General features: G+C 41.4%; 1 protein-coding gene across 15 annotated transcripts in view; it reads right to left on the reverse strand.

Moving 5' to 3' along the window:
• The window catches only part of FBXL13 (F-box and leucine rich repeat protein 13), a 286,030-nt gene that overhangs the window by 264,788 nt on the left and 8,336 nt on the right, over positions 1 to 12,906 (reverse strand). For 11 of the 15 annotated variants that reach the window (XR_012090383.1, XM_007982429.3, XM_007982452.3 and 8 more), the window contains exon 2: positions 457 to 560. Coding sequence is in view for 7 of the 15 variants with exons in the window: in XM_007982429.3 (XP_007980620.2) it covers positions 457 to 560 (104 nt within the window). In the remaining 8 variants the exon portion in view is untranslated. Of the gene's footprint in view, positions 1 to 456; positions 563 to 12,906 lie in introns of those variants that run through there. The other 4 variants (XM_073009205.1, XM_038004345.2, XM_038004343.2 and 1 more) reach the window with 1 other exon arrangement.

Here is a 12,906-nt window from a genome sequence, read left to right on the forward strand (position 1 = left end):
ATAACATCATAAAACACAGTCAAAATTAATTTCATTAATTAGTTCCATAATTAAATCAGTGATTCTTGTAGGTGGAATGAAAGAGAGGAGAAAGAAAACACATTTCCCCTTAGGAGAAGCAGATCAGAATCACCTGGAGGACTTTTTCAAACTACTCTCACAAGATTTTGCTGTGTCCCCCAAAGGAGGATACGCCTCCTTTTCCTCATTCCCAACTTGAAATAAACTGGCCCTATGAACACGTTACTGATGAGAATACACGATATTTCTCAAGTTGAGAACCACTGGGCAAATTATTCAGGTTTGTGACTTTGGAACTGAAAAGCCTGTGGAAGGATTCCTTAACAATCTTTAGATTGGAAGCATTCATTGGCAAGACTTTATTTTGTTACCGTACAATAAAAGTTTTCCTTCACAAAAAAATATTTCCCTATCACAAATCAAAACAATACTTACCAAAGAAGATTCTGAAGACCACTTTTGATTATAACCATGATCATTCCCTCTAAATATCTCAGTGGATCCTCAGGACATGTAACAAGTATACCACATAACAGTGCCTGGGGAAAAAAGGGAAATGGCATCAATGTGTCTGAATTTTCATGTTTTTACTAAGCAGCAGATAACTTTTTATTGCTCAGTTTGTTTTGGGCTTTTTTGTTTTTTAACTATTTATTTCCATAGGTTTGTGGGGAACAGGTGGTATTTGGTTTCATGAGTAAGTTCTTTAGTGGTGATTCGTGAGATTCTGGTGCACCTATCACCTGAGCAGTATACACTGAACCCAATTTGTAGTCTTTTATCCCTCAACCCCCTCCCACCCTTTCCCCTGAGTCCCCAAAGTCCATTGTATCATTCTATGTCTTTGCATCCTCATAGTTTAGCTCCCATTTATGAGTGAGAACATACAATGTTTGGTTTTCCATTCCTGAGTTACTTCACTTAGAATAATGGTCTCCAGTTCCATCCAGGTTCCATCCAGGTCCAATGTTTGGTTTTCCATTCCTGAGTTACTTCACTTAGAATAATGGTCTCCAGTTCCATCCAGGTTCCATCCAGGTCCAATGTTTGGTTTTCCATTCCTGAGTTACTTCACTTAGAATAACAGTCTCCAGTTCCATCACAGGTTGCTGCGAATGCCATTAATTCATTCCTTTTTATGGCTGACTCGTATTGCATCATATATATATATATGATGTAATATATATCTCTCTCTCACAATTTCTTTATGCAATCATTGATTGATGGGCATTTGGGCTGTTTCCATATTTTTGCAATTGTGAATTGTGCTGTTATAAACGTGTGTGCAAGTATCTTTTTCGTATAAAAACTTCTTTTCCTCTGGGTAGATACTCAGTAGTGGGATTGCTATCCCACTACTGATCAAATGGTAGTTCTACTTTTAGTTCTTTAAAGTTCTTTAAGGACTCTCTACACTGTTTTCCATAATGGTTGTACTAGTTTACTTTTTTTTTTTTTTTTTTTGAGCAGAGTCTCACTGTTGTCGCCCAGGTTGGAGTGAGATGGTGCGATCTTGGTTCACTGCAACCTCTGCCTTCCAGGTTCAAGTGACTCTCCTGTCTCAGCCTGCTGAGGAGCTGGGATTACAGGCGCCCGCCACCACACCCGGCTGGCTATTTTTTCTATTTTTAGTAGAGACAGGGTTTCATCATGTTGGCCAAAGTGGTCTTGAACTCCTGACCTCATGTGATTCGCTTGCCTCAGCCTCTGAAAGTGCTGGGATTACAGGCGTGATCCACCATGCCCGGCCCACTTTATATTTTCTTTTTTTTTTTTTTTTTTTTTGAGACGGAGTCTTGCTCTGTGCCCCAGGCTGGAGTGCAGTGGCGCAATCTCGGCTCACTGCAAGCTCCACCCCCTGGGTTCATGCCATTCTCCTGCCTCAGCCTCCCGAGTAGCTGGGACTACAGGCGCCCGCCACCACGCCCGGCTAGCTTTTGTACTTTTTTAGTAGAGACGGGGTTTCACAGTGTTAGCCAGGATGGTCTCGATCTCCTGACCTTGTGATCCGTCCGCCTCGGCCTCCCAAAGTGAGCCAGACTGGGATTACAGGCTTGAGCCACTGCGCCCGGCCATACATTTTCACAAGCAGTGTAGAAGTGTTCCCTTTTCACTGCATTCACATCAACATCTGTTGGTTTTTTTTGTTTGTTTTGTTTTTTGATTATGGCCATTCTTGCAGGTGTAAGGTGGTATTACATTGTAGTTTTGATTTGCATTTCCCTGATCATTAGTGATGCTGAGCATTTTTTCATGTTTGCTGGCCATCTGTATATCTCCTTTTGAGAACTGTCTATTAATGTCCTTAGCCCACTTTTTGAAGGGATTGTTTGTTTTTTTCTTGCTAATTTGCTTGAGTTCCTTGCAGATTCTGGATATTGGTCCTTTGTTGGATGTACAGATTTTCGCCTACTCTGTGGGTTGTCTGTTTACTCTAGCAGCAGCAAACTTTTTCTTATACAGTTAAAAAGTCAAATAATGTGACAGTTTTAAAGTAAATGTGTTTTTACATACCACTCTGTATTCAGTGTTAATATTCTGCTAAAGTAAAACAAAAATGCAGTTTATCTTGCCTCTGTCTAAAAATCCATCATAAACAACACAATAAAGTCACTGTACCATGAGGGTTTGCATTACGTGAGGAGTAAGTTCTTTACAGCCAATCTGAAGACATAACTATGATGCTTTACTTCAGGGGTTTCTGGCCTTTTAAAGTATGAGAAACTCATTGTGGTTTTTTTGGGGTTTGTTTTTTTGGACAAAATGTTCCTTAGACCCAACCATAAAAGAGATTGAGAAAATCCACCATTAAAATGTGTGAATTTAAGAACTTTTTTTTTTTTTTTTTTTTTTGAGACGGAGTTTGGTTCTGTCGCCCAGGCTGGAGTGCAGTGGCGCGATCTTGGCTCATTGCAAGCTCCGCCTCCCGGGTTCACGCCATTCTCCTGCCTCAGTCCCGAGTAGCTGGGACTACAGGCTCCCGCCTCCACGCCCGGCTAATTTTTTGTATTTTTAGTAGAGACGGGGTTTCACTGTGTTAGCCAGGATGGTCTTGATCTCCTGACCTCGTGATCCGCCCATCTCGGCCTCCCAAAGTGCTGGGATTGCTGGCGTGAGCCACCGTGCCCGGCCAAGAACTCTTAAAAATACATTTGCATTTTATAATTCACAGCATCTACAGAGTATACACATTTGAAAAACTGTAGCTCAGTACACATAGGTGGGAAACAATGGACCTGCTGGATCTAAGATACTGTTTAAAGCGCATATATAGACCTCGTAAAGTTGCTGCTGTCTCATTTTCCTTACGAGGCCCCCCCAAAAGAAGAAACTTCTTGTTAAAAGTGTTGGCAAGATATACAGAATTACTGATGAGACAGATGAAAAGGTCTGCAGCACACTTCCCACAGAAACCACCTGGAATTCTTCATTTCCCTTCGTGGTTCACTGTTTTCTGATGGGGTCTAGTGTGCATGTTGCAGGTAGTCGGGATGCTTTGGACCCACTCCTGCTGTCTTTTTCTCTTGATCCTCTATTTCCAGAACAAAATAACTCCATCACTGGAGTTACACAGAGCAGTCCTTCCTACTTCCATAGGCCAAGTGTCAGCAGATCTAGGCCTGGGGTCTTGTCTTAGACTCTCAGCAATTCTCATAGTGTTCCTCCAAAACTAAAAAGGGTAATTTCTCCTAATTGGACCCTGCATAATAACAATCTCCCCCTTTGCAATAGCTCTATGCTCCTCTTCTTAGCATACAGCCTGCAAGCAGGAAGCTCAGCCCTTTAGAGAACGGCAGAATGGTAAGATTTAGATCCCTCTCCCTCTCCAGCTCTGCCTTCAAACCGAGCCCATATTAACTGCTTATAAGTGCTCAGTCACCTGCAGACTGACTTCCTTTTCCCCCAAACCAAGAGACAGTTGCACAGGAGATTAGTGGTTTCACCACAGTTGCAACCTGAATTTGAACAGTCATCTATTACCTAAAGAGCCAGCAAGAGTGAGTCCTACAGGGACCTAACAAAAAGTGCTGAAGCCTTATATTACCTGGAGGCCAATCAGACTTCCCACAGCTCCCTCAATATCCTTCGTGAAAAGCCCATCTGCTCTCTAGCACTTCTATGCCTGGGTCTCCAGACTACTGAGTTTTTGTACTCCCCACTCTACATCCTTTTCTCCATCTTATTCTGGCACCCTGAAGACATCTATATCAGAATCACCTGGAGAATGAATTTGTCTCTGAGAATAGGGCCTAGAAACCTGCATTTTACTAAGCTCTCCAGGTGATTCCTATGCATACTGATGTCTGAGAATAAGTAGCTAAATGAAGTTCAGCTTTATGGTACATTTTTAAGAAAGCTGAGATCTGGTTAATGTATGTCAGAAATTGATTATATATATATTTCCAAGCTCCACTTATAATAAACTACTTTTCCTGAAAAGCTATCCTGCAGAAGTCAGGTTGACAGGATAAGTCTCTGAAATGCTAATAAAGGCATATGGAACTAGCAGAGTTGAAATGCACACTTTTCACATAAGAAATCTCACTGTTGGCCAGGTATGGTGGTTCATGCCTATAATCCCACCACTTTATGAGACCGAGGTGGGAGGTTTTCTTGAAGACAGGAGTTCAGGACGACCCTGGGCAATACAGTGAGATCCCATCTCTAAAAAATACAAAAATCATTTTAAAAATTAGCTGAGTATGGTGGCGTGCACCTGTAGCCCTAGCTACTTGGGAGGCTGAGGTGGGAGGATTGCTTGAGCCCAGGAGTTCAAGGCTGCAGTGAGTTATTATCACAACACTGTACTGCAGCCTGGGTGACAGAGAAAGACCCTGTCTCAAAAAATAATAATAAAGAAAGAAATCTCACTGTCTTTTTCCCTTGGACAAAATAGCATAACATGATATTTTATGTATTGCATGAACAGTGCATAGCTACATGCCAATAAGACAGCACAGTTAATGAATCAATAGCTTTTTCCCTGCCCAATGAATATAAAAATCACAAAACCATTAACTTAGTCTTTATTGTAAGCAGAAGCAAAATAAGCAAACATTCCCACAAGATTAATGTTTGACTCTCGAAAACATTAATCATATTATTAATAATATTCTCAGTAAAAACTTGCACAATCAAGGACAAAAAAGTACATGAGTTAATTATTGGATTGACTCTCTCAAGCTTGTAAATTCACAAAGCAATTACGTAATCCTCACATTCTTTGGTTCTACTTCCCTAAACTCAGTTCCCAATATTTCTCATCTATTCTGAAGGATGTTCTGGGTCCTGAGGACAAACGTGGGTTTATCTAGGACTGTTGCTTCCACTCCTTTCCCCTACTACCTATCTTTCGAAGAGCAAGAAAATGCAAAGAGTGGAATCCAGTTGGTTTAAATCTGGGATGTGCAATCTTCTACCATTCAACCATTGACAAATTACATCTCTGTTTTTGTTTCCTTAAAAAAGTGGGATAATAAAGGTTCATATGCCATAGGGCTATCACGAAAATTAAAAACTGCTTTGAATAGTGTCCAGCACAAAAAAGGCACTCAATGATAATGATAGCAAGCTATTATATATATATACACACACATACATACATATATACACACATACATATATGTGTGTGTGTGTGTGTTTTTTTTTTTTGTTTTGTTTTTTTTTTTTTTTTTGAGACAAGGTCTTGCTTTGTAACCCAGGCTGGAGTGCAGTGGCACAATCAACCCAGTGTAACCTCAAGCTCTTGAGCTCAGGCAATTCTCCCACCTCAGCCTCCCAAGAGGCTAGGACTACAGGCATGTGCCACCAAACTCACTTAATTCTTTTGTTGAAATGGAGTCTCAATCTGTTGCCCAGGCTAGTCCTGAACTCCTGGGCTTAAGTGATCCTCCTTCCTCTCAGTCTCCCAAAGTGCTGGGATTACAGGCATGAGCCACTGTGCCCGGTCCATCACTATTTTTAACCATTCCACTGCTAATTATCATCTTCATTAGAGGAAAACACTTAGACATAGAGAAAAGAAATTAAAAATATTCCCTTATACTACTCAAAGTCCAGTGTGACGACTCAGAAAGAAAGAGAGAGACTGACTCTGACTTAAACCACACCTAATGGAAGATGTTAGCACAAAAGCATTTAGTGAAAAATGGCTAGGAGAAAACTGGATAGACCAACAGTTCAAATATAAATAGCGAGATAGTAACTATTATCACCCTGGGTGGACACACAAAAACAAATGTAAGACACTTAAGAGAGCAAGTCTTGTTTAGCTTTTCAGATACTCAGATAAACATAGTGAAATATGCTGAGGGCTGAAATAGTAATATTGTAATATAAAAAATAATTACTCCAAAAGTGCAGAGATAAAAGTGATTATCAAATACTTGGGGAGCCCTCAGCAGGTGAAGAAACAGAAAAGGATGTTCTGGTACCCCAATCTCTGAAACATATCTAAAGCAGTATCGCACAAATGATCGCCATCCCCGTGTGGGATGGAGATGGAGGTAGCACGCTGTTGTTTTGGGAGATACATTACTTTGTATTTATGGAAGTTATAAGTCCCTTCCACTTCCCTATCCCCTACCCCAACCTCTGAAACATATCTAAAGCAGTATCTCACAAATGATCGCCATCCCCGTGTGAGATGGAGATGGAGGTAGCACGCTGTTGTTTTGAGAGATATCTTAATTTGTATTTATGGAAGTTAGTAAGTTACAATTTTGAAAATAAAGGGGCTTTTATGTCTTTTTAACATTGAAATAGATGGTGTCAAAATTTTATTTTAGAAACTCTATAAATGAATATTCTGGAAGATTACTCAAAGAGGCCAACTGGCTTCAACGTTCAGATGAGACCCCAGAAAGAGGAAGATGCCCCTCGGGACCAGACTTGAAGGCTTTTGTTGTTTTTTCCTTTTTTTTTTTTTTTTTTTTTTGTTAGACTTGAAGGTTTTTAAAGCAGACTGGACAGGACAGGTGAAGAGCAGCAGGCTCTATGAGGTGAGAGTGAGACAAAGGACTCTGATACCTGCCAGACTGGGTCTGTCCCAGTGGGGAAGCAGTCCCAGCCGTCTCATCCCCTCTAAGAAAATTGTAAATGGAAAAATAATAAATCATATGCTTTTCTTTGTTTAGTGTCCTGTGGATTTATCTCAGGAACTACATATGTAAACTGCCTGGCTGGGCTGAGGGAATTTAGCAAAGATAACTGTCCTCTGGAGAAGCCACAACCCTCCTGCCCAAGGTCCAGCAAAATGAGTTAGTGTATCCAGCTCCTGCTCTCCTAAATGGGCAGGGCAGTCCCTTGCTCAATAATCAGTAATTCCTGATTCTTGCATCTCTGACAAATACGTGCAGCAATTAGTCTCAAAAAAAAATACCTGGCCCGGCATGGTGGCTCACGCCTGTAATCCCAGCACTTGGGAGGCTGAGACAGGCAGATTACGAGGTCAGGAGATCGAGACCATCTTGGCTAACACGGTGAAACCCTATCTCTACTAAAAATACAAAAAACTAGCCAGGCGTGGTGGCGGGCGCCTGTAGTCCCAGCTACTCGGGAGGCTGAGGCAGGAGAATGGCAGGAACCCAGGAGGTGGAGCTTGCAGTGAGCAGAGATCACACCACTGCACTCCAGCCTGGGCGACAGAGCCAGACTCTGTCTCAAAAAAAAAAAAAAAACCTGATTGGCAGCTTAATCTTGAAAGAAACATAAAACATAAAAACTTCTCACAAAATCATCATTACAAAAAAAAAAAAACAAAAAACTTTGCTTTAAAAATCATGATTTGTAGATTAAGTACCCCCTCTGCTGAACAGATCTGGTTTTGCAAACTCTTTACATCTTCCCTATACTAAGCTGAAATTGGAGCTCACCATTTGAAAAGTGCTTTCTTCCTCTCAGATACAAACACTAGGTGTATCTGCTTAATATTTTTGTACACCATAATATTTAGCTCATCTTTGGTCCCTGTGGGGCAGTCCTTGTTTGTCTGTAAACAATGTACTGACTTCTACCTAGTAGAAAACTGAGGGAGAAACTAGGATTTCTACGTTATCTCTGGATGACCCACTGTCTGAAGGTCTACCAGTAAGGCTTTATTATGCGAGCTCCCATCTTAATAATCTCTTTGAAAACACAAATGCCTTTGGGAAGGAGTATATCCAAAAATAGAGGGCACATTGAGCTAATTCCCACAGTGGTAGAAAGAGTATCTCAGAGCTCTGAGAGACAGAAATGAAGAATATAGGGAGTGTGAGGGATCAGAAGGCAATACTTAGTTTTCCTACAATTTCCACCTAGGTTCAGGCTCTGAGTATCTTCATGTGACTCAAAAAAAAAAAAAAAATTTGAATTTCTAAAATATATTTTTCCTGAATCTTAATGATGAAATGTAAATATCTTCATCTCTATTTCTCCAAAATAGATTTCTATGAAAATATAGAATCAAAAGGTATATATTAAAGATCTTCATACATATTTTAAAACTGTTTTCCCAAAAAGTATTATCAATGTATAATCTCATCCCAAATGGATAAATGCTCAGAGAGCTCAGGAGACAAGCTTGGGCTAGAGACAGCCTGAGAGTCACAGCTCCAAGTGGTTGAAGTCATTGAGGTGTTTTCAATTGTACGTGGTAGAGGCCCAGCAAATATTTGCTGACAGAATGTCCTAGTGTACCCCCCTCAGCTGACCACTCTTGTTGTTTCCCAAGAAAAAAGGCTGGCTGGTGTCAAGAGCCTCATCTGTTCAAAAACTTAAGTTACTTGTTTAACTTGAATTGAACGTAGAATCCAGCAGTCTTTAAGCTGGACGTGTGAATCTCGAAGAGCCCACAAAGACTTTCAAAGGATTACACTGGTACGAATAGTATAAAGGTGTCCACTTTCAGATCCTCACCATTCCTACGCAAGTTGGCCCTCCATATCCATGGCTCCTGCATCCACAGATTCAAATCAACCACAGATCAAAAACATTTGAAAAAAAGTTTCATCTGCACTAAACACATACAGAATGCTTCTTCTTGTCATTATTCCCTAAATGATACAGTATACCATCTACTTACATAGTGTTTACATTGTATAAGATATAAGTAATCTAAAGATTATTTAAAGTATACAAGAGAATGTGTATAGGTTCTATACAAATGCTATGCCACTTTTTATCAAGAATTTGAAAATTCTTGAATGTCAGTCTCCAAGGAAGGTCTTGGAACCAATGCCTCAAGGATACTGAGAGATTTTTTTTTTGAGACGGAGTCTTGCTCTGTTGCCCAGGCTGGAGTGCAGTGGCACAATCTCAGCTCACTGCAAGCTCCGCTTCCTGGGTTCCTGCCATTCTCCTGCCTCAGCCTCCTGAGTAGCTGCAACTACAGGTGCCTGCTACGATGCCCAACTAATTTTTTTTTGTATTTTTAGAGACAGGGCTTTGCCATGTTAGCCAAGATGGTCTCGATCTCCTGACCTCATGATCCGCCCGCCTCGGCCTCCCAAAGTGCTGGGATTACAGGTGTGAATCACCGTGCCCGGCCAGGATGTATTCTTTACTAAAATTGATCTGCCTGAGGACACAGTTTGCTATTTTCTTTTCCTACTTTTCTCTTTCACGATGGCTCTTTTTCCCACTCTAGAAAATAAAGCCCTCTATCACATCCATCTGGAATCTTACTATAAAGAAAACCGAAGCAGAGAGATTTGAAAATGTTCTCAGTCACCCAGTTAACAATTGGTGAAGCCTAGGCAGTCTTTTTTATTTTTATTTATTTATTTATTTTTTCCTATAGAGACAGTCTCTCACTATGTTGCCCAGGCTAGTTTCAAACTCCTGGCCTCAAGCAATCCTCCTGCCTCAGACTGCCAAAATGCTGGAATTACAGTCATAAGCCATCACGCGGGGCCCAGGAAATTCTTACAAATACAAAATAATCCCCGCATCTTGCTTTAGGTTTCAAGTAACAAACTCAACTTAATATGTACTTTATTAGCTCCTACAAGAAATTCAAAGGTAGATGAGGCCTGAGTGTAGGTTTAATCCAGTGACTTACTAATGTCACTAGGGCCTGGTTTCTTTCCATTTCCTCAATTGGCCTTTTGTGGAATCCACTTCATGCTAAAATTCTCTCTCCTTGTGGCCACACAGGTAATTGCCAATGTTCCCAGGACTAAGTGCTTCCCCATTAACATCCAGAGAGGGTATATCCAACCAGCATCCTGATCTAAATCAGCTTGGATTATATATTGCCCTCCCCGATGACCCTATACCTTCCACCTCCCTGTGGTCACAAACATCATGGCCAGGGAAACTAAATGCACTAGTTGTTGCGAGAGAGTCGGGGTCCAATCCCAGAAATGGGGATAGACAGTTTTCTTGAAGCAAATGGGCTAGGTGAGGGAAGAGACAGCGTATAGAATAAGAATGCAGGAAACACTAGGAAAAGGGAAGTAGATGCTGCGTAGGTAACTTGTAAATGCTCAGTAGATATCTGCTCCTGGACAACATGGGAAAGGAAGAAGAAAAGGGGGTAGTTACAGAAGGGTTGAGATCCACTTACTGAGTGATGCTGTTGTGATCTACATCTTTTCAGAGACTGCTTTGAGATCCAACTTCATCTGACTCCCCTTATAAGAACAAGCCAAGTATGGCAGATTATATTTTCCACAATGGCCATGACAGTATCTCCCATCCTCCATGCTCTTTTTGCAATGTGACTTTGTTATGCCTCCCATCATGCAACGGGTTCCATGTTCTCTCCCCTTGAATCTAAGTGAAATAATGTTGACTTCCAAACCTAGATTATAAATAATGATATAACTTCTATCTGGTTCTCTCTGGGGACATTTGGTCTTAAAAATCAACTACCATACTATGAAGAAGTCTAAGCAGCCCATGGGCAGGTCCAGATGAAGAGGAACCAAGCCTACTGGTTCACAGACCTGGCTGAACTCCCAGCCAACAGCTAGCACCAACTTGCTAGGCATGCAAAAGAAGATATCATCTTAAAAGTGGATCTTCCACCCCCTGCAAAACCTTGTCAAAATTTCAAATTTTTAAGCAAACTAAGTGATTCCTGTTATTGTAAGCCATTAAGTGCTTTAAGTGGTTGTATGTCACATGGCAATAGATAACTGATACACCAAACAAACAGAAAATGACTATACGGCCAAATCAAAGGTATCATTCCATCCATCCCTAGCTACATACATTCTGAGAAAAAAACACCCAGCCATGACTTTTTTTTTTTTTTTTTGAGACGGAGTCTTGCTCTGTGCCCCAGGCTGGAGTGCAGTGGCGCGATATCGGCTCACTGCAAGCTCCGCCCCCCGGGTTCACGCCATTCTCCTGCCTCCGCCTCCCGAGTAGCTGGGACTACAGGCGCCCACCACCACGCCCGGCTAGTTTTTTGTATTTTTTAGTAGAGACGGGGGTTTCACTGTGTTAGCCAGGATGGTCTCGATCTCCTGACCTTGTGATCCGCCCGCCTCGGCCTCCCAAAGTGCTGGGATTACAGGCTTGAGCCACCGCGCCCGGCCCAGCCATGACTTTCATTGTAGATTTTTAAATTTCAAACATGTATAAACAATAGTATAGGGAACACCTACGTACCTATCACCCAGTTTCAACAATTATTATTCTGTGATTTTTGTATCATCTATATATCTACCCATTTCCCCCACCTATTCTCAATTATAATTTAAGGTAAAATTTACATGATTTCAAATGCATAAATCTTATTGGTATAATTTTGATAATGAAAATACCCACACCCCAGGTGTGGTTTCTTTCCAACTCTCCAGAAAGTTCTCATGTCCCTGTCCAGTTAATCCTCCTGTAGCACTCAGAATCCAGTCGAGAGACAGAAATCACACCTGTATTTTGAATAAAGAACACTTATTCTATCTCATAAATACATTCTAATAAAGAATGCAATTCAAAGAATTACTAACTAGTAAAAAGTGAGTAACTACCAAGAGAGAGCAAAGAGAACACTAAAGGACATGCTGTGGCACAGACAGAGTACCCAAAGATGGAATAACCTTGGAAGGAGGGCAGCCACCTCCCCAAGGCTGAGATTCAGAGAATATAGAGTGTGGCTGAGGTGTAGTGAGAATGTCCATTAGGTTGTCTTGAGACAGAGACAGTTCTCAGCCATGAGGGGCCAAGGTTTGGTGAACAGGAGTCCAGCAGCTCACACTAGTGAGCAGACACCCCCTGCTGGGATGCAATGGGCTGAGGCTGGTGAGCAAAACTTGCTGAAGAGTGGGCACCACTGGGTGCACCACACACATGCTCTTGGCAGCTGTGTCACGTGAACAAGAAGAGAGGAAGCACATAGGAACCAGGAAGTGAAGCCCCATCTCCCTCCAGGGTCCCTTCAGCACCGACAAGCCTTAACATAATGCTAGCCCAAAGCAATGCCAAGGTCTAGATCATGGCACTGGTCCAGCTTCTAGGTGTCAAGGGCTACTTTTCTCCTCCTCAATATTTTTGCAGTATTATAATCAGCTGTCTAGTTTTATGGGGGAAAAAATTTTAGACTTTAACTAAAATTGCACTGAATGTATACATTTTCTGGGAAGACATTACATGCTGTTATTTTCCCATTCATAAACATGGCAGAGCACTTCATTTCTTTAGGTCACCTTAAACATCTTTCGATAAAATTTTACAAATTCCTCCCAAAAGGTCTTTCACATCTTGGCCTAAGAAACCTTTTATTTTTTGTGGCTATTATGAATGTAATTTTTAAAAGCTACTATTAAGCTGGGCACGGTGGCTCAAGCCTGTAATCCTAGCACTTTGGGAGGCCGAGACGGGCGGATCACGAGGTCAGGAGATCAAGACCATCCTGGCTAACACGGCGAAAACCCGTCTCTACTAAAAAATACA

The sequence above is a fragment of the Chlorocebus sabaeus genome, chromosome 21 (assembly GCF_047675955.1).
Source record: "Chlorocebus sabaeus isolate Y175 chromosome 21, mChlSab1.0.hap1, whole genome shotgun sequence".
Classification (NCBI taxonomy): Eukaryota; Metazoa; Chordata; class Mammalia; order Primates; family Cercopithecidae; genus Chlorocebus; species Chlorocebus sabaeus.